Source organism: Aythya ferina (genome assembly GCF_964211825.1).
Source record: "Aythya ferina genome assembly, chromosome: 1".
NCBI classification, from domain to species: domain Eukaryota; kingdom Metazoa; phylum Chordata; class Aves; order Anseriformes; family Anatidae; genus Aythya; species Aythya ferina.
Genome location: NC_140296.1, coordinates 139,182,187 through 139,203,549, shown reverse-complemented (window position 1 = coordinate 139,203,549; position 21,363 = coordinate 139,182,187). Strand labels below are relative to the sequence as shown.

Genomic DNA, 21,363 nt, shown 5'->3' with positions numbered 1-21,363 from the left:
CCAGAGAGTAAAAATGTTAAGTGATGGTGGTCATGATAATGATTGTGTTTGCTCATCTGTAGTGAGAGAAATGATACTGTTCTTAAATACACTCTTTTGAATGTTAAAGTTGAATGTTTTATCACTAGTCTTAAAATACTTTTCTGTCCTAATATTCCCATAAGAAGCTGCTTGTCTTCACGCTTCGGTTGAAGAATACTGACTAGATTGTTACCATTTTTTTTATTTTTTTTTTTGAAAGAAATACAGTTTTAAGATATTGAGTTCTTTGTTCTTCTAACATTTCCTTTCAGGCTTTGTTAGTTGAACTTTTTGCCTGTCCCTTGAAACCTTCCTATAAAGTCTGTCTACGACCTTGACTGACACCCGTCTCCCCTTAGTCCCTTACCTGGTGAAGCAAACCTGACTAACAGCTGACTTGAAACAAACTGAGGGAGGGGAGTTGAACTGCTGCTGCACCAGCATATGCTGCTGCTATATGCTTCTTACTCATCTGAGAAATAAGTGCTAGGATAGTCTATTAGACTGGCAATCTGTAAAAAGTTCAGGTCTGAGTCTATGAAGAGCCTCATCTTGCTCAGCAGCCACAGAAGTATAAATGTCATAAGTCAGTAAAGTATATTTCTGCATGTTCTATAACTCAAATGCAGCTCAATTTTATGAAAACAGAGATTACACATTATATAAAACTACATTATACATAGAATAGTATATATATATATATATAAAACAAATCAGATTTTACTCATGTTTACAAATATTTATACAAACATAAACTGGTTTTATACAAACCACTTCTCTTCTGTATCAACATATGCAGCCAGAATTAGTACTCTGGTTGGATGCTTTATGGAGTACCAACTCCTCCAATCCCTTTTCAAGTCAATCTCACACTGAAGTGTAGGGGTATTTAATGTGAGTTACAAATCCTGGTCAAGTGATTAAATCTTGCCGTATTAGTCTATCCTGTCAATCTGCTTTGTGTTTCTATTATGCTCATCAACACAGTATCCCAAAGACTTTTTGTTAGGGTGGAAGACAGGAAGGGTGCCTAACTGCTACAAGGATCAGTCTTTTCTCAGACAAGCAAGTAACTTGCACCACAACTGAAATGAAATTTGAGGCTACCTGTCACATCTCAAATACTGCAGCATTACAGTCTGGGTAAGGGCAAAATGCCAGAAGAAAAGTTCTAATTGACTTTTCACCATGTTTTCATGATGCTTTAGTGTAATGTATGGTATGATTTTGTTTGGAATGCCTTTTAACATTTTCATTTGGCAAGCTCTGTGTGCATATAATGTATCAGGGAAACTACTGCTTACTCCTTCCAATGTAAATTACATAAGATGCAATACACATTTGCTATTTGATATGTGCAGGTATACATATCTGTACATGGGTGCTTGCTTACTTTAAAAACAACAACAACAACAAAAAACACTGTTTCTATTTTTTCATTTTTTGGGGAAAAGCAAAAAAACAAAACAAAACAAAACAAAACAAAACAAAAAACAAAAAACAAAAACAAAACAAAAAAAAAAAAAAAACACAAACTTTCTTCAAATTTGTGTTCAATTAAACTATACTTATTGCCCTCTTACTGCCTCACTGCCAGTACTATGAATTCCTCCAGTATGGCTAAGACTAAGATGTTATGAAAGCAACTGGAACAAGTGATAGTTTCTTCTTAACTGATTGTGTCTCTTTATAAAGGTGATTCATTCAGTCTCTAACCAATCTAACCCTGGGAGTTTAAAATCCGTTCAGGGGAAATACTGGGCCTGCTGTACAATTAACATTTTTCATCTCTCCTTTTTCTTCCCTTCTTACAGCAGCTTACAAAAAGTCCTATGAGATCAAATCCTGCCAGAACAGGCACTAATCCACTGTATGTTAAATGGGCTACACTGTGTTGAAATTATAAGTGCTGTTCCAAAAGGTTGTTTACTTTCCAAAATCTGAGAGAATTGAACAAAGGTCCCCATTCCCATTTGTCTTGCTGCATATAAAGATTGTGAAAACATATTTCTCAACACAGAGGTTGCTTTTCTCCCCTCAAGTAAGCATTTGACTCACAGAATCACAGAATCACAGAATTTTCTAGGTTGGAAGAGACCTCAAGGTCATCGAGTCCAACCTCCAACCTAACGCTAACAGCCCTCCACTAAACCATATCCCTAAGCTGTACATCTAAGCGTCTTTTGAAGACTTCCAGGGATGGTGACTCCACCACTTCCCTGGGCAGCCTGTTCCAATGCCTCACAACCCTTTCTGTAAAGAAGTTCTTCCTAACATCTAACCTAAAACTCCCCTGGCTCAACTTAAGCCCATTCCCCCTCGTCCTGTCACCACGCACGTGGGAGAACAGGCCAACCCCCACCTCTCTACAGCCTCCTTTAAGGTATCTGTAAAGAGCAATAAGGTCACCCCTGAGCCTCCTCTTCTCCAGGCTGAACAAGCCCAGCTCCCTCAGCCGCTCCTCGTAGGACTTGTTCTCCAGGCCCCTCACCAGCTTCGTCGCCCTTCTCTGCACCCGCTCAAGCACCTCGATGTCCTTCTTGTAGCGAGGGGCCCAAAACTGAACACAGTACTCGAGGTGCGGCCTCACCAGAGCTGAGTACAGGGGGACGATCACCTCCCTAGCCCTGCTGGTCACGCTGTTCCTAATACAAGCCAGGATGCCGTTGGCCTTCTTGGCCACCTGAGCACACTGCTGGCTCATATTCAGCCGACTGTCCACCATCACTCCCAGGTCCTTCTCTGCCTGGCAGCTTTCCAACCATTCCTCTCCCAGCCTGTAGCTCTGCTTGGGGTTATTGCGCCCCAGGTGCAGGACCCGGCACTTGGCCTTGTTAAACTTCATGCAGTTGACCTCAGCCCATCGGTCCAGCCTATCCAGATCCTCCTGCAGAGCTTTCCTACCCTCAAGCAGATCGACACACGCACCTAACTTGGTGTCATCTGCGAACTTACTGAGGGTGCACTCGATGCCCTCGTCCAGATCATCGATGAAGATATTAAAGAGGACCTCTTCATATTTACCAGACAACTGCTGACAACTCCAAGATGGGTACCTGAGGGATGATATACTTTGAGCATTGCACTTCATATGTCACATCCACATGAAATGCCATTTTTAAGATGCCTCTTGCTGAATACATGTGTATTAATATGTAGCATCCTCAACCTGTTGCAGAGGGATTAATGACTGTAAAGGATAATAAACCTTGCGGGGACATGGGTTTATAGTGCAAGCCGTGGGCATACTGAAGCACCAAATTACCTTGACAGACTCTCTGGTTGAGTCACACCTCAGTTAACATATTTCTATGTCACCTTGGTAAATGAGAGTCTGATGTAGGAGCCAGACAAAAATAGGGCTGACTGTGCTGCCAGCAGGGGAAGCTTTTGAGCTGAAGCTGGCTTGGTGCTGAGCTCCACGTCCTGCCAGCAGATTTTCTTATATGGAGAGGCAAGTACGTGCACTGTAGCAACTTTTATTTTTACCCAGTGTCTGAGAAGCCTGGAGCGAGGCCTGACTGTGGCAGCTATTGGACTTGGGAATTTAGTAGATCAGCTTTAAAAATAAATAAATAAATAAATAAAAATAAAATCTTTAAAGTTAGCCTGGACATTTCAGGCTACATAACTTACCTGACCTTTCAGAGGCTATAAGCACCCAGCAGTTCCCATCCACAGCACTGGGGCACCTGAAGCGAGAATCCAGGTACTGCCCTGGATGTTAGGCATCAAGAGCTATGGTTAGGCAGCCAGGGCCTAAATGGCCCGTGGATCACTGTGCCTGGTATTTCCTGTTGGTCAATCCTAGTTAGCTGTCTGCTTGAAGGCCTTTGAAGGCATAGCTGTTTGTGCTGATTTGTTGCAGGAAAACAGCCTATAGGCTCCCTGAGCAGGAAGTTGGTGTTCCTCAGCTTGGAGAGGAGGCCAAAAACCTGGCTGAGCAGGCCGAGGTGTTGTGGTATTTGTCTATACAAGATATGCAAAAGAATGGATGGGGTTTTCTTATCTCTAGAAAACCAATGCAAAGGCTGAAGATGTGTATGCACCTTAAATGCAGATTAAGTGCTTCTTTGTATTTTGACGTTCTTAAATACTGCCAGAAATCCCATCCTGAGCAACTTGTCTGAGCTGCTAGAGGGAGCAGGGGCTAGAGATGGAAGGTAGGTAAGTAATACTGGTCATCAGTCATGACCAGTATTGTCATAACAACATTCCCCTTTTTCACCCCAAACAACTTTATTTCCCATGAGTACTGTCCCTAACACCATTTTATGTGCTATCTGTTCTTTTCTGAAGTAACTGATTACTTTTTCCCTTGGGTTTTATCTTTCCAGAATACACTTCAATGTGTGGAAACACCAGACAAAGGTAAAGTGTTATTTTTTAAAAATTCAAGATGTCATCAGAAAATACATGTTTTGCTGTTTGTTTGTATTAGTGAACTGTTTTAGTTTGCATGTTGCAGATGTTTATGTATTCAGTTACATGGTAATTATGCTAAATACAAATTTAAGTGATACAAAAATATAAATGAAACATAGCATTTCCCAGATGAAAGAACATATTATAGTTAGTGGTGATCATAGTAGTGATGACAATGTTATTTTTATTAGCTCTTCTTAACCCTGACTATTTATGTAGAGAAAAGAGAAAATAAGGAACTTCCTAAAAGCCTGAAAAAATAATTTTGTGCGTGGCTTTTCTCCTCAACTCGAGTAATTTTCATTCCTCCTTCCTTAAGCTTCAGTTCTTTGTCATCTTTCATTGTGTAAACAGTGTTGTCTGGCATGATATACTGTCATAAAAGTAGGTTAATTAACAGTAATGGACAAAATGATATACCCTACCTTATTTAATCCCTCAGATAAAATCCACTTAGCATCACTGCCTCAGTACTGTTAGCATTACTACAGAGCTGCTCCCAGGCTAAGGGATGAGCAGGAGTCTGTCCTCTTATGAATGTCTGTGTTGGGTTCCCTGCGGTGACACCTCCTGGGCTCAGGTCCTGCCCTACCCCATCGTGGCTGCCTGCATCCTGTAACCAGAGCACTACGCTGACACTCTCAAAGGGGCAGCCGTCTGCATTTCAGGATGAGACAAGGTGTGCTGCAGAATGGCCGTCTGTCTGTTTTGTTTGAGGAAAAAAGTGTCCATTTAAGATGTACTTTTTCTCATTCCCTCTTTTAGCTGCTCTTGTTGCAATTTGCCCAGAGAGGTAAAGAGGTGAACCAACCACAAAGATTGCAGCAGCATTTCAAACACAGATGTGATTTAAACGAAGGACTCCAAATGCCAGGCTTGTTGTTTCACCATTATTCAGTTTCACAAACAGCAAACAAAGAAACAGCAATTCTATTTGTAAACTGCTAAGAAAAGCTAAGCAGCAAGGGGACCAGGGGAGTATGGGGAGAACATGCAGGTGTGGAAGGGAGCAGCTGGATGGTAAGGAGTTTATATGATTATTTTCTCTTGGATATAGTCATTTATCCCTTAAACATTACTAATGGAAAAAAATGGTTGAATACAAAAAGGAATTAATAGTTACTAATCAACATCTACCTTGGAAATCACCCACTGTTCCAGAAAACCTGTCTGGAAAGGAGTTAAAGCATTCCTGTACTTAATGATATTTTCAAGATTGGGCTTCACCAAATCAGCAGCTTCCTCAAGGAAAATCTGATTTCTTGAGTATAAGCAAAGGAATCTCTCAGCTTTTTACTCTACTTTTCTGCACCTATTTATTTATGCCAGGAAACTTTTAACTGCAAATACTTATACTACTGTTTGTTCTCGGCACGCCTGAATTTCATAACAATTGTAGGATCCTTTTGGTAATGTAATATTAGAAACTGCAACTTACTGATTGCAAGTCAGAACTTGCCAGGCCATTAGTAATTCTGTGTAGAAGACTACATTCAAAGTTTTCCAGGGTAATCAAAAATTCATTTACATGCACTGATATACATTTCATGTATGTATTAACACACTGTGCATTACATCTAGACCTACTAAATAAACTTCTAAAAGACAGCAAAATATTTAAAGCTAGGCAAACATGTTAAAACAAAAAAGTCTAGATCTCATATCGAAGCCTGTTATTAAGGTTATGTTTGATTTAAAAAAAAAAAAAAAAAAAAAAAGTAAAAGAGCAATGCCCAAAACTGATCTGCTGGAACCTAGAACTCATGCCCAGGAAGTGGATAAAAGCATTACACACATCTGTTCTTTTGGGGATCAAGAGCTTTCTTCAGTCACAAACACCTCAGTGCTCACCTTCATGATAATACCATGGGGTCTCCCATCCTGAGGATACTGAGCCTGAGAGGAATTCAGATGGTATTTTCACCTGCTGAGGCTAAAAGTAAAAATCACTTGGAAGGTAAGACCTGCATTCCAGGTGAAACTACCAGTGTTTCTTTTTTCCACCTCATTGGCTCCCTGCCCTCTTTTTACTTCATTATGCTTAGCTGGCTAAATGGCATGCATGAAAAAATTTGCAAGCCTGTAAGTCAAAAGTAAAGTAAAATCACCATCTTAACCTAGGGCAGTTTTTTCCAGACCTAGGAGAAGTTAAAAAGCATGTTTTTTGCAGCACAATTGCAAATGAAGTCAGCACTGACAGTTGAGAGGACAGGCTACATTTCCCATTTGTGCTGTTCTTTTCTGTTTCTTTTTTGTGTTCATGCTTATCTTCAAGAAAGCAGGATCAAACTCAAACAGCAGGAGCAATAATCAGTTACTTCAGCTAATATTTTTTGCTGTTTTCCTCCTTCCCCCAAGTGACAGTTATTACCTCAAGTATCATAAAAGACTGCCAAATGGTGCTTTGCTTCTCTCCATTATAGCTTCTCACTCCCACAAAAGAGAAAAGGATATAAGATAATATCAAAGTGAAAGTTTTACTTATTAATTTATTTAGAAACAGCTTTATTTTTTCTCTTTAATAAAAGTTTAACAGAGGTTTAATGTAAGTCATTCACCATGGACTACTCAGGTCAAAGTGTATATTCAAAATCTGAAGCCTTGATTTAGTGTTGCAATAACTGGTTCTATTAACAGTGTTGTCTCTGTAGACCAAATTATTCCATTGCTGTGAACAGAGTAGTACTCATCCATGCTACATGTAAGTATGGATCATGTTCTGTTCCCTATATGATGTCCTCAGAAAAATAATACTAATGTTGGACTGCTAAATGTGGTTTATTTTTCTTAATTCTGAGACATTATCACCTTTCTGCAGTATATAGTTTTCCCAGAAAATAAAGAATAAGATTATTCAAGTTAATAGAGATTTAACATTGTGGTTCACTGCAATCTAGAGTATGAAAAAGGCTGCATGCTGGTATAAAATTCACTTGGTGTGCCTTTCTCAAAAGTTGATGAATGAACGTTTATACACTGTCTACAGCCTTGTGACTTCAGGCAAGGATTTCACCAGATCAGACATGATAAGCAGCTTTTGGAACTTGATCCATAGTTCTCTGGGGCCCATCCCTGAAAGTCCAATATGCACCATGAACTGGTGATATTGAATCCAACAGTCTTTTCTATCAGAACTGCTGAAATTTCTCTTTTTGAGTGAATGTAGAAAACAGATGCCTTGATGATGATATATTTAACAAAATGAAGCTGTCGTTACATTTGAGGGTGTAAAGATCAGTGATTGAGTTTGGATTTGATAGTTACTTCTAGATCTGGTCATAAAAATATTTATCAAAGAAAAATAAAAATAAGAAAAAAAAAAAAAGGAGGAAGGAGGAAAATGGGAGCTTTATTTTAAAGCTTTCCTATATTAAATGGAAAACCCTTCCTTCTTTCCCTGGGACAAAGCCATTATAATTTTGTTTTGGAAAGATCGCTTTTTGTTTTCAGAGCATAGAAAAATGTCAAGAGCTTTTATTGAATATATTTCATCTCCACAAGCCTCTCCTGCTTTGTTTTTAATTTTAAGCATGGTTCTTTAATTTTAAGCTGTTGCTGTGTTACATCTTGATATGTTTTCTTGAAAGTCAAGTTGTTGACTAAGACCTAGTTGTCAAGTTGTAAGTTGTTGACTGACAGCTTAGTCAAGCTGTTAACTAAGACCAATTTTTGTATAACTACAATCCCCCAGTCCTCAAAAACAAAACAAAACAAAACAAAACAAAACAGTTGCAAAAACATTTTGTGTACTAGTACTAGGACAACAGCAGATTTTTAAGTTTCTTTCAAAAGATAATTCACAGGATTCTTCAGTTAACAGGAGGAAACAACACCAAAAATATTGGTGCATGGAAACTTCAGCTGGTCAGTTTTGGCATTGCAGCCTTTTCATGTTTTGCCTTTTTCTTATTCATTTCATTATTATCATTATTCATCTCCCACAGCATTCTCCTCAAGAAACTGGCTGCTCTTGGCTTGGACTGGCGCACGCTTCGTTGGGTTAGAAACTGGCTGGATAGCCGGGCCCAAAGAGTCGTGGTGAATGGAGCCAAGTCCAGTTGGAGGCCAGTCACTAGTGGCGTCCCCCAGGGCTCGGTGCTGGGGCCGGTCCTCTTTAATATCTTCATCGATGATCTGGACGAGGGCATCGAGTGCACCCTCAGTAAGTTCGCAGATGACACCAAGTTAGGTGCGTGTGTCGATCTGCTTGAGGGTAGGAAAGCTCTGCAGGAGGATCTGGATAGGCTAGACCGATGGGCTGAGGTCAACTGCATGAAGTTTAACAAGGCCAAGTGCCGGGTCCTGCACCTGGGGCGCAATAACCCCAAGCAGAGCTACAGGCTGGGAGAGGAATGGTTGGAAAGCTGCCAGGCAGAGAAGGACCTGGGAGTGATGGTGGACAGTCGGCTGAATATGAGCCAGCAGTGTGCTCAGGTGGCCAAGAAGGCCAACGGCATCCTGGCTTGTATTAGGAACAGCGTGACCAGCAGGGCTAGGGAGGTGATCGTCCCCCTGTACTCAGCTCTGGTGAGGCCGCACCTCGAGTACTGTGTTCAGTTTTGGGCCCCTCGCTACAAGAAGGACATGGAGGTGCTTGAGCGGGTGCAGAGAAGGGCGACGAAGCTGGTGAGGGGCCTGGAGAACAAGTCCTACGAGGAGCGGCTGAGGGAGCTGGGCTTGTTCAGCCTGGAGAAGAGGAGGCTCAGGGGTGACCTTATTGCTCTTTACAGATACCTTAAAGGAGGCTGTAGAGAGGTGGGGGTTGGCCTGTTCTCCCACGTGCCTGGTGACAGGACGAGGGGGAATGGGCTTAAGTTGAGCCAGGGGAGTTTTAGGTTAGATGTTAGGAAGAACTTCTTTACAGAAAGGGTTGTGAGGCATTGGAACAGGCTGCCCAGGGAAGTGGTGGAGTCACCATCCCTGGAAGTCTTCAAAAGACGCTTAGATGTACAGCTTAGGGATATGGTTTAGTGGAGGGCTGTTAGCGTTAGGTTGGAGGTTGGACTCGATGACCTTGAGGTCTCTTCCAACCTAGAAAATTCTGTGATTCTGTGATTCTGTGATCTGTGATTTTCTTCTGACAGTAGTCTAATTCATATTCCTTAGCACCTCAGCTAAATCTTGAGGGTGAGCCTTTCACTCAAAATAAGTGAGAAAGAGTAATGTCAAAATCAAGTTCTCCAAAATATCTTTGAGAATCTTAAAGATAAGAATCTTAAGCCTTCCATTCAAATTCTTTTCAACCAGGTATTTGTTGTGTCTTACCTGGAGAAAACGTGTACAGAATCAGACAGGGCATGTTTAATATATATTAAGTTGATGTCATCTGCTAGCAAAGTGCCTACTCTGTTGCAAGGTCTGATACTGAAATCTTAAGTGAATTGTAAAACTGGACTGAGAAAAAGAAAGTACTTTTTTTTTTTTTTTTTTTTTAAATAAGGAATAAGCTAGTATATTGCTTACTATCTCTTGAAAGTACATGCAGGTATATTCATTTACATTTTCAGGGATGGCATGGGTTGTTCTGTTTCTCATCAACAGTGAAATTAATGCCTTCAAACTTCAAGTACAAGGAGCATGTGTCAGAAATAAACATATCTGGCAGTTGTCGTTAAAATTCTCTTCCCTTGTTTTCATCTCATTTCCACAGTGGAACAGTGAGAAGGTGATGCTGAATAAATCCATACCAGCAATAAATTGAGGCTTCAGTTGTGAGATTATTAATCTCAGTCACAATTCACTTTTTGATGTGGTATACTCATCATACCCTTGGAGATTAACTATGCATGGGACACCTTTTTGGAAAATAAACTCGGGCATACCTAAAACTTTGGATCTGCTATAGATCTGCCTACAGCCTTTGCTATGTAAATTATCGAAACGCTATAGTCCTTTCTCATCTATGATTTATTAGTCATTAAAAGCAGTAAAGCTCTCTGGCTTCATGAATGGGCTGTGTAGTCTTAGTGTATTAAATCCTATTCAGCAGTTCATAAAAATACAGTGAAAAGGTGCTGACCAACTCTTGTGAATAATGGACGCTTACAGACTAGCCAAGATGTTTGTCTCTAATTTAGCTAATTGCCATCAGGCTTAATGAGTGAAGAGTGGGGAAAGGGCTGACTGTGGCATAAAAACCACTGGGTGGTTTTAAACTGAGAACTGATAAGTAAAAAAGCACGTGTAGGAAAAAAATGTTGTAGTTGCAGACCAAGTCATACTTGGACATTTGCTTACACTTGAGGAACTGTATTCATGAGAAGAATCATGCTGGATCTCCTACTAATTATGTAAATAACGCTGAAATTTCATTCATCTCCTTTTGCTGGTGGTCAGACTGATTGCCCCATTGCTGTCTTCACCTTTCATGCCATCTTAGCAACAGAACCAGTCTGCAGCACCCACCAGAGCCTGCTTCCAAACTGGCTCTGTTTCCGCAGTTGGGCACAGATTCTGCAAATTCTTGGGTGAAAGAGAGAAACAGAAAAGAAAGAAAATTTCCCAGCTTCCTTCACCGGTGTTTGTGTGTGTGTCTCACAGATAGTGCCTGTAACTATGTGAAGACTTTTAACCTTGCCCTGTCTAGCCACATAGCTCTTGTAGGACGAGCAGATCCCTGACACAGGAAACCTTTTTCACCTCACCACTGACAAAATGAAGCATGTAACAAGTAAATGAGGTAATGAAATGTGTTTTTCCTTATGTTTTTCCTTTTATCCCTCAGTTTTGGGGGATTTTGTTTTTACCTATTTGATGTTCAGTTATGTCTCTCAGGTAGCTGGATAGAATCATTCCTCTGCAAATGTGGCCAGTGGACGAGAGTTTGGATACAACAATAGGCATCTAGCCTGTGAAAATCTTCTATTAGGGAAAATGTTTACACGTTACCTTATTGTGTATGTTTCACGATTATTATTTTTTCTTTCTGCAAGGAATATTTCCTTCTTTCTGTGGCTTCGTTGATATGTGATACATTTCCTCTTGTTCTTGAAAAAAACATGAATAATTGCCATATAGCATAGAATACAGGTTGTATAAACTGCAGGGTCAAAGGGCATGATTCAGCAAACAGCTGGAAGTTTTATAAGGATTCCAAACTCCGTTGCCCCTCATTTTGGAGAAAATGCTGAAGAGGTTGTATTTGGCAATCATTCACTTCAGAGGGCCAATTTGCATAAACAAGGACTTTGCTATTACATTACTTCTACCTATCTGTCTCTTTGAACAGATTGGAGTCAGGGAGTCTTTTAAATAGCTGTTTTTCCTCACTGTAAATACTGTGCTATGGTAAAAATCCACTGATGTTCTCTTCTAGACCTCTTAAAAAGGTTTTATGTATATGACTATAGGGAATTCCTTGGAATGTAAAAGAATTCAGTGCAAATTAAACATTTAGTTTGGAAGGTGTACATCTTATTGCGCAACCAAGAGAACTGGGTTTCAGAATAATATAGTATCCTATAGAAAAATGCATTAAAGCTAAAGGTAGAGCAATTATGGAAAATGATTATAAATAGAGAAAATAGTAGAGAGCATAATTAAAAAGAAATAAGAAAAATATGGTAGGCACAGAACTGTATAAAAAACAGAGTAAAAAGCCTGAGTTTTCTTAATTGATTGGTCTCTAAAATGATTCTGCTCATGTATGTGGAAGATGATTACAACCAGAGAATATGTGTTATTCTAGCCAGTCCTTCATGTGTGCAGTAACTCCAGTCAGTATTTCCAGTAGCAAACTTTACTATATATTGAACTATTTCAAAGTTGAGTATGTCTGTATTGTTATATAATTTAAATGTCTTCTTTATAGAATGAAGATGGATATAAAATGCAATTCCTTTGGACTTTTTGCCATGCATTTTGTGACTCAATAATCCTGAGTATTCTCTAGTTTAAAGGCCAAAGGTATCAAAGAAGGGAAATAAAGTTCCAGACCAGTGATATTTTGTTTGGAGACATTTCCAGTAGGAAACTGGGATAGATAAATTCAGTGAATCATGCTGTCTGTAGCTCTGTAGCTGATATTGGTCAGGATACTTGCTCCTATCCCAAATATTTAAAGCTAATGCAGATAAGTGTCAGGCTTCTTGTTCCCGGGACTTTTTTTTTGTTTGTTTGTTTTTTGGTAATAGATACTACTACATGGCGAATAAATGGCTACTGATTGCAGTGTCCTGACAAGTGGAGGGAGTATGTTGAGAACTGTGGCAAAAGGTGATAAATGTGTGTTCTTGTTCATGTAGAAACTTGGGAGATAGAGGGGAGGAGAGGGAGAATTTTGGATACCCTTCTGGGAGCCAAATCCTTCTGATCTTGGAATGATACAATGTGCTCTGACACTTCTTTCCTCAAACTGTCCCTTACCTGAGAAATAAGAGTGCTTGTACCATCTACATTCACTTGATGGAGGCTGCAGGGGCTGGGAATTTTAATTTACAATGGCAATCAGTCAGTCCCCAGCAACTCCAGAAATGCAGAGAGAGGGAAGGTGAATAAAAGCCAGTAATTGCAGAAAAAGAGTACTGCAGAGCTGACGCCAAAAGGAAATAACATAAATAAAGGTGCAATGTAAATGAGTGGACAGCCTGCTTTTGATGTAACTGTGTAGATACATCTTTCAGTGTCTGTGGAATGTTATGACCAATACTTGACCATGTCTAATTGTGGCTGATGTTATATATATTTTGTGAGTTGTTTATGTGTATTTGCAATAGCTTTACAGTCCTAAAATTTAACCAGTGCCTTTTCTTCATTCTACAGCAGCATTGCTATTTCCCTTGAAATAAGCAACTACTTAGTTGCATAAATTACAAAATGCTTACATAATACAAATTCTTCCAGCACAAAAATTAACAGGCTGAAATGATGTATCTGAGGCACACGCTAACTTGCTGTAGTTTAAAAGGCGTACTTGGAAAATGCCTTAATTTGAAGGCACTGTAATGAAAGACTGCTAATGATACACCAGAAATGAGCTAAGGCTGGTTTCAGAAGCACAGATGGCTAATTGGCTTCAGTTGGTAGGTTATATCATTTTAATTAAATTTTATTAGGAAGCATTTTAAAGCCATAACTGATGGTTTAAGATAAACATGCTTCATCACAACTGACCTATTGCTAACCTTTATTTATTTCTCTCTCTCCTCTTAGCATTAATGGAGGCTGCTGTGACTGAGCTCTCCATGGCCATCTCTCGTCTCATCCATGTTTACAGCAGCAGCTTTGAAACAGATTTCCAGCTTGCCAGCATACCTAAAAACCCTTCATGTGCAGACATCAGTCTCGATTCCCAGCTCAGCTTTACGGTTTATGCTGCCCATAACATACCAGAAGTGTGGGTGAACAGGTAGGAGGAGATCTAGCAAGTGTTCACAATAAGGGTGTTGTCTCATCTCTCACAATCACGTATTTTTAACGGGTGCTAGCTTACCTCTGTTGCTTTGGTGATTCTCCTGTATTAACATTAGAAACTAAGTGGGTGCATCTCCACTACTCTTTTAGCATAAAAAGCACCAACGTAAGTACGAGACTTCCAGGCCCCATTGATAGAAGGAGAATGGAAGAGGTGGCCTACATGGTTGCTCTTGACCAGTATGGAAGGATGTTAACAGGCAAAGTCAGAATGTCAACCTTGATGGGTATCTGTACAAATGCTTGTGTGACTGGCTTGCTCAGAGGGACAGAGGAGAGTATGTGTATTGCATGTCAAGAGAGTTTGGTTTGGGGCTTTGTGTGGCCTTTGCAGCACAAGTAACTGGAAGGGTTACCAAGTTAATCAGAGGGTGCTTGGTTAAACCCAATCTGAACGAGACTTTATGAGCAATTTTTGTTCATTGTGTATTCAAACCACATTACTCAGTAAGGTATGCGTATTGACAATCCTCTTTATAGATGTTGATTAAAATAAGTACAGTTTATGGGTCCAAGCATACCTGGTATATCCACCTGTCAGAGGAAATCAAAAAGGGTCACAACTTCAGTAAAAGGCTGATTGAAATATTCTTTTCAGCTTTTTTTTTTTTTTTTCAAATTAGTTGTCATTTCAAATAACTGCTTTTTCTACTCTATGTAAAACTGATGTTCTCCTCTTACCACTCCAGTAAAATCAGAGGGGAGATCACTACAGTCTGGTTACATTATTTTTATGACTGAAAATGCTGTTCTCCAAGTTTTTATTAGTACTTTCCCCTTGCTCCCACTTTACCTTGAATTCCAAATGACTGATTAAAAAACTGGGATCATTTGCATTAGACTGTGAGCAAAAGAGTGTACTATACAGCATTAGCTGTAATTAGCAGTTTAATAAAAATCTGTGAGAATTTGCATTAGTTAATGTAATAAATGGAGAACTACAATCACTATCCTGATATTGCAGATGGTTATAACATTCCCCTTGCATTTTATGTTTTACCAGAAAAATGTGAAATTACATATGGCCTAAAATGCCACTGATGTCTTGAACACTATGTTCAAGCATATGAAAATGAGAATCTATGTTCTTCCTTAATCTTCCCTTCCAGTCTTTCCAATATTCATACATAACATGAATTTCTTAACATAGACTGCAGTCCATGTCACCTACTTTCCTCAGATACTTTTACTAACTTCATACCCACATTCCTCATGGTTATTTCTGTACTATATAATTTCATGCTGACCATGTCACAGCACTTGTTTTTCCCTCTCCAGAAGGTCAGATTTTATGATCTTGCTGCTGATCATAACATTATTTTAGTACATTTATTTGCATAAATATAATATATACAATATAAATGTTAGAATTTAGACATCTCTGACTATCTGTCTCTCATTGTTTCTTCATACATTCAAGTATGTAATAAACAGCTTTTCCTCTAATTGTTTGGGATAAGGGAGGGGGACCTACCTTTGTTTTACAGAATCATTTTAGTGTCTCAACAAATTCCTCTCAAGCTCACTTTTGTGGGTTGGCACTTTATCAGTTTCTATATTTATGCTCTCAATTTCTCTATTCCAGTCTTAATGTTCTCCTTGAAAAAATAGGTACAGACCTTACCAGTTGCAGAATAATGTTGCAACCCTTTCTTTATGGTATTTTAATTCCTTCTTGTTTCTGTTATCAGTTTGTTCTTTTGTCTCATTTAGAACCTAAGCAGATGTTCCCTATTTGATGCCAATGGCATAATATTGCTAGCATCAGCTTTGGCTGCATTTGTTTCTATAGCCCAAAATTCAAATACTTCTCTATTTCAGGATGATATAAAATGATCTTTGGGACAAGACTAGAGTGCCATGCCTTTGAACTGATAGGGAGGATACCTAGGCAAAACATTCTACAAATAATCAGGGAATATCTGAGTTGGAAGGGACCCACAAGGATCATCGTGTCCAAGTTCTGGGTCACCAAAGGACCACACAAAAACAAACAAAATAAAACAGGTCATGTGTCTGAGAGCATTGTCCAAACACTTCTTGAATTCCAGCAGGCTCAGTGTAGTGACTACTTCCTTGGGGAGCCTGTTCCAGCGCCCACCACCCTCTCAGTGAAGAAACTTTTCCCGATATCCGTCCTGATCCTCTCCTGTCGCAGCTCCATGCTGTTCCCTTGGTACTGTCTCTGTCAGCAGAGAGCAGAGCTCAGTGCCTGCCCCTCCATTTCTCTCTTGAGGAAGTTCTAGACCACAGTGTGGCTTCTCCTCAGTGTGCTCTTCTCCAGGCTGAACAAGCCAAGTCCTCCAACCACTCCTGATATGTCTTCCCCTCCAGACCCTTTACCATCTTTGTTACCCTCCTTTGGACACTCTAACAATTTTAGACATATATGTTGAAGCATGTGCACTCTGAACTTAAACATTGCATAAAGATTAATCTTTCCAGGATTAGGTCTTAGGGTATGTAAATCAGGGATATATCACTATATTGTGTATCAATAATTCTGTTTAAACAGCAGTGCTTAATCACTTTATGGTAAAACAATCTATTATTTTCTTCACTATACTCCAATTGTTTGTAGCCTTTGGACTCTCGAAAATAGATGCCATATTTAAGAGCAAAAGCTTTTCTTACTCTTGGAATTTTTTTCCTTTCTTTGCATAGGTACCTCATAGGTACTACACATTAAAAAGAAAATAATACATCTGCTACAATAATTCTAACAATTATTATAACATTCTGGAAGAGATCAACAACAGTGCTTGTAAATAAGGCAAAGCCAGGAAGCTTGACTCTGCAAGTGCTTCAGACTTGCTCTTCAGATTTGACTCCATTTTCTTTCCCATGTTCATCGTTCTTATACAGCATGTGGTCTAAAGCTGAGTGTGACAATTTTTTTAGGATTTTAGGAGGATCTGGATGTTACAAGACTAATTAACAACATTAGTTGATTGTAAAATATTCCTCTCATTTTGACCAAAAATAAATAAATAAATATTTCAGTAAGAAGAATATGAAACCAAGAAGTAGATGCAGACCTGAATTACACTGTGAAACCAGTCAGATAAGTATGTGACAAATACCAGCACAGATGTCTTTAATGCTTCTTCTGCAATAAATGTATAGATTCCCTTAATTATTACCCTGTTGTATTATGTTTTTTTTTTTTTTTTTTTTTTTTTTTGTTTTGGTGGTTGTTGTTGTTATTACAGATTGAAAAAAGTAAGTGTAAATAGTTTGCTGACTGAAGTTATATGATGACCAAGTTGAAACACTTCAAACCTTATGTCTAAACTGCAATAATGCAATTTATGCAACTGCATTGACTGCAATAGTGAGGAGAAAAAAAAAAAAGTTAATGCCAAAAATCTGGACCAGAATTTAAGGTGTCTTGAAGACTTTTCTTGAACTCTGAACATTAAAGTGTAGATTTTTAAAAATAAAACATTAAAATGAGATTCTTTATTTTTTATTCTCTTGCTACATAAGAACAGGCACTCACAAGTTTATGAACAGATAGCCCTAATGAACAGTTAGCCTTTTATGAACTGTTTAGCAATGGTAAACCGTGCTGGACATATTACATTGCAGTTAATCTTTTTTTCCTTTTCTCTTTGTAGTTACAAAGTTTTTTCTTTTTCCTGTTCACTGACCTACGCTGGGAAGACAATATGTCAAGTGAAGATTTGCAAACGTATACCAGTTAAAAGATCCTTCTTTTTCCTGGCAGAGTGGAATGAGAAGTAAGTTTTGGTCCATGTTTGATGTATGCTTTTCTGAAGATTTTACCAACTGAATGTTAATTTAAAACAAAACAGAACAAAGGCCCACATTTTTATTATGTATCTTCTGTGCAAATTAAACCCCACAGAATTCAGAGAAATTTAGGGAGGTAGGAGTGGGAAAGGAATGGGATAGGCAAAGGGAAGAGCAATAGCACTAAGCTAAGTCTGGTCTGAGAATAAACTAAACTCAGCTGGTCTGAGAATAGCTTTTGTTCAGCACTGCTGGCTTTGGGAAAATGCTGAAACTGAAAGGAGGTACAAGAGCCTATATTTTGGTTCTCTTGTGAGGACTTTGCACTTTGGATCCACCTCTAAATAGATATGCAATCCAGCTTGAGAACTTATTGTAACATTTCTTTAATTCTTTGTTTAGAAAGGACCGTGGCTGTTGATTTTTATGTAAGCAGTCTGGTTTTAAATTGAGGACCTTTCGTTTAAGAGAATAGAATTTTAGAATAAAGGCTGCCAATTGCCTGCCATGTGCCTGTCTGCTTTGAGGAAAATAACTCAATTGAAAAGCAAGGCACAAACTTAAATAGCATTCAGTTTAGGCAATGGAATGACAAAAGGCATATTTGCAATAGGTTGGAAAGAAGTAGGCTTTTTGTTTATTTATATTTTTACATTTTGGTAACGTTCTCTGGATTTCTGAGCATGACATTTTTATATTTAGTCTTTCAAAATTTTTATATTTTATATTGCCATTGTATTCTAAATCTGAAAGTAGCTTGATTACATTGTAATTGAACAAAGAGTACAATTAATCTAAAAGGTGCTTTGTTACATTATAATTGAATATAAAATGTATAATCCATTTACTTTTTTTTTTTTGCCTTCCTCTAAAATATTAATCAGTTTTAAGCTGGTCTAATGGAGCAGGACAGTTTTATATCAAACCCATTGCATTTCTATCTTAATAGTTTTTGTTGCCTTCTTACACAACACTCCTGAACAGATGAGAGAAGCTTAGTATGAATGCCCTACTGTTAAGAAATAAAATGGGTGCATTTCTGCATACATCTATTTGCAGACATATTTGCATATATATATATATGTCTGGAAATATGTCTGCAAATAGTTAATTTGGGGCCTACTATCTTCTTTGATACCTCAGTTGAGTCCATAAAGTTTGTGTTGAACCCTTACTCTTTTGTATGACTGGGAACGAACTGCTGTCTTTGTGTTGAAAAAGTTGGATTGTTCCCATTTGCTCTGTAGCAATTTTCACTTTTACCCATGTTTTAGTCAAATTCTTTGTTTTGGTACATATGGACAGATATAATTCAAATATAGAGGAAGGACTATATTGTTTATGAGTACTTTTGGCTTTTAAAACGTGGCTGATTCCTTTCTGGAAAGCCTGTTACACACAACCTCCTTGTAAAGCAAAATACAAGGCAATAGAATAAAAATAAATTCTTCAGACATGACTGGAACTCTGCTCTTCTTCCATTTCTGTAAAAACACAAGGAAATCAGATGAAAGCTTCATTATTTCTGTTTAAACCTCTCCTTCTGCAAAATCCATACTAAATGTCTGCAATTCCAGCAAAGAGCTTAATGGAAAAACAGGTAACCATGCACACCAAATTCTTTCATAGGTACTTGTAAGAAGCTCTTAACACCAGAAACAAGATCTAGAATTGCATGAAACTTAGTAGTATTAGTTCACAAATGCACCTTTTTACTTTTTTTATTGTTGCATGAGTTTCAAAAATCATTTTCAAAATCTGAATCAAATTCCAAATTATAAAACCACAAATGTATATCTGTCTGGCAGGTTTTTCCATGTTTCCTTCCACCTTTCCACATAGAAATGGTTAGCCTAGATTTCTGTAAGCCTCAGATCGTAAGGGAAGGTTTCTTAGACTTAATGAGATCCAGAAGCACAAGCTGAGAATCTAGGCAGTCAGATGTGACATGATTTTAGTATGTTTTAGCTTGTATCTGGAACTGGATTTGCAAACAGCTGCTATTTTTAGCCAAAATGCAAAGGTCAGATGGGGTGCTTTAAGCCAGCCGATAGTCTTACATCTTGAGTTTTCCCTCCTGGTCTTTGATTCACCAGAATATTGCTTGCTTGACAGGGCAGATTTTATTCAGAAACAGGTGCTTATAACACACATGTTCTTACTTTAAAACTCACACAACACTTAACAGCAAAATCAAATGTTTTTTTTTTTTTTTCATAAAGAAGGGAGCTGACAGCTGTACTGAGTTGTGCTTAATACAGTGTGACTTTGGAACTGTATCCAAATATTAATCAGGATAGTAAGGTGACAAGATCTTTTCTGTATGACAACAGGCACAGGAAAGGAAATGTTTGTGGTTTTGGTTTTAATTTATACTAAATGTGAAATAGTTATCACAGTTGTATAATGGAAAATTGTGTTTTTGCTATTGGTGTTGCTAACTCTCAAAACAAGAGAAACAACAAACAGCACCAAACTGGACAGAATACTGATTATAATTGCATTTTATATATAGCATGTAGCATGTGGCATGTAACATATATATATCATTCAGATTATATATTCAGAATAATCTGAAACATACAGAGAGGAGGAACTGTAGAGGTGGTGCCATTTTAGCATTGAATGTGTTATGTGCCTAACTAGCATAAATTAAAACATACTCAAGAACAGGCTGGTTTGTATTTCATATAATAAATATATGTATATAAACACTCATTAGCACTTTTTTTGCAAGAATTTGAGCTGGAATGGATTAAGAATAGAATATTTTAATGAAGTAAGTATTGCTGCCATTGGTTTTTATACGTCATCAAGTGGCACCATTTGTTGTTGTAGGAAATCTGCATCACTAAAACTGTAACTGTGTTCACTATATTTTAGCTTTAAAGTCACTTTCTGAAACAGAAGGGAATACGTTCAGAAATTCACAGAGAAGATGATTTCCTTCTTATAAGATTTCTTGTCCTGAGTTGTTAAAGTGCTACTTTCATTCTAATCTATAAGCTATTTTCAGTTGATCACAGCCATTGAAAATGAATGTGGTAAAAGGTTACCAAGAAGAGCTTCCATTACGTTAGGAAGTCACCTATTCACTGAACAGTTAGGCATCAATCAGGCCAAAAAATAAAACTAGCAAATTCAAAATGAGTCCTGATTAGGACTGAATAAACAAGGCAAAAGAAAATGGAGAGCAGTGTTTTGATAATTGGAATCTAGGAAGAGTGTTTCAATAAAAGATAAGGCTTGTTTTATTTGCTGATTTTCACGTATTTAGTTTGTGTTTTACACTGCTTTAACCTATTACTGTCTGAAGTTGGTAGTTGTTTCTTTTGTGTGTGTGTGTGTGTTTGAACATGATCTTTTGGTGATGTCTTTTATCATTTTTTGTCCTTCTTAGAATGTTCTCAGAAGAAGTAGGAATGATTTGATACTTAAGGAGGATGCCTCAATTTGTGTCTTTTGTCTTTGTTCTTTTTAGAAGTCTATTTTTTCTTTTAGAACGTGTGTGTTATCTTTGAAAAAATGGTATCACATTGGTGCAAAGTTTGAACAGGCTGATACTATCTAGTTAATAATGTGCACAGTCCAAAATTGCCCCCTCTACTTTCTCATCAACTTCGTTTTTAAATGGCTTAGGTCTCTCAATTATTTTCTTACTTTTTTTCTTAACTGGCTCTTAATCTCCTCATTCCACCACGTCCTTTCTTTTTCCATCCTCAGTAATTTATGTTAAACCTACAGACATGA

The 21,363-nt window shown here is 38.2% G+C and overlaps 1 protein-coding gene across 1 annotated transcript in view; it reads left to right on the top strand.

Moving 5' to 3' along the window:
* The window catches only part of PIK3C2G (phosphatidylinositol-4-phosphate 3-kinase catalytic subunit type 2 gamma), a 215,961-nt gene that overhangs the window by 45,206 nt on the left and 149,392 nt on the right, over positions 1-21,363 (top strand). The window contains exons 10-12 of the mRNA XM_084526130.1: positions 4,359-4,392; positions 13,597-13,792; positions 17,478-17,600. Coding sequence (XP_084382256.1) covers positions 4,359-4,392; positions 13,597-13,792; positions 17,478-17,600 — 353 coding nt within the window. The remainder of the gene's footprint in view (positions 1-4,358; positions 4,393-13,596; positions 13,793-17,477; positions 17,601-21,363) is intronic.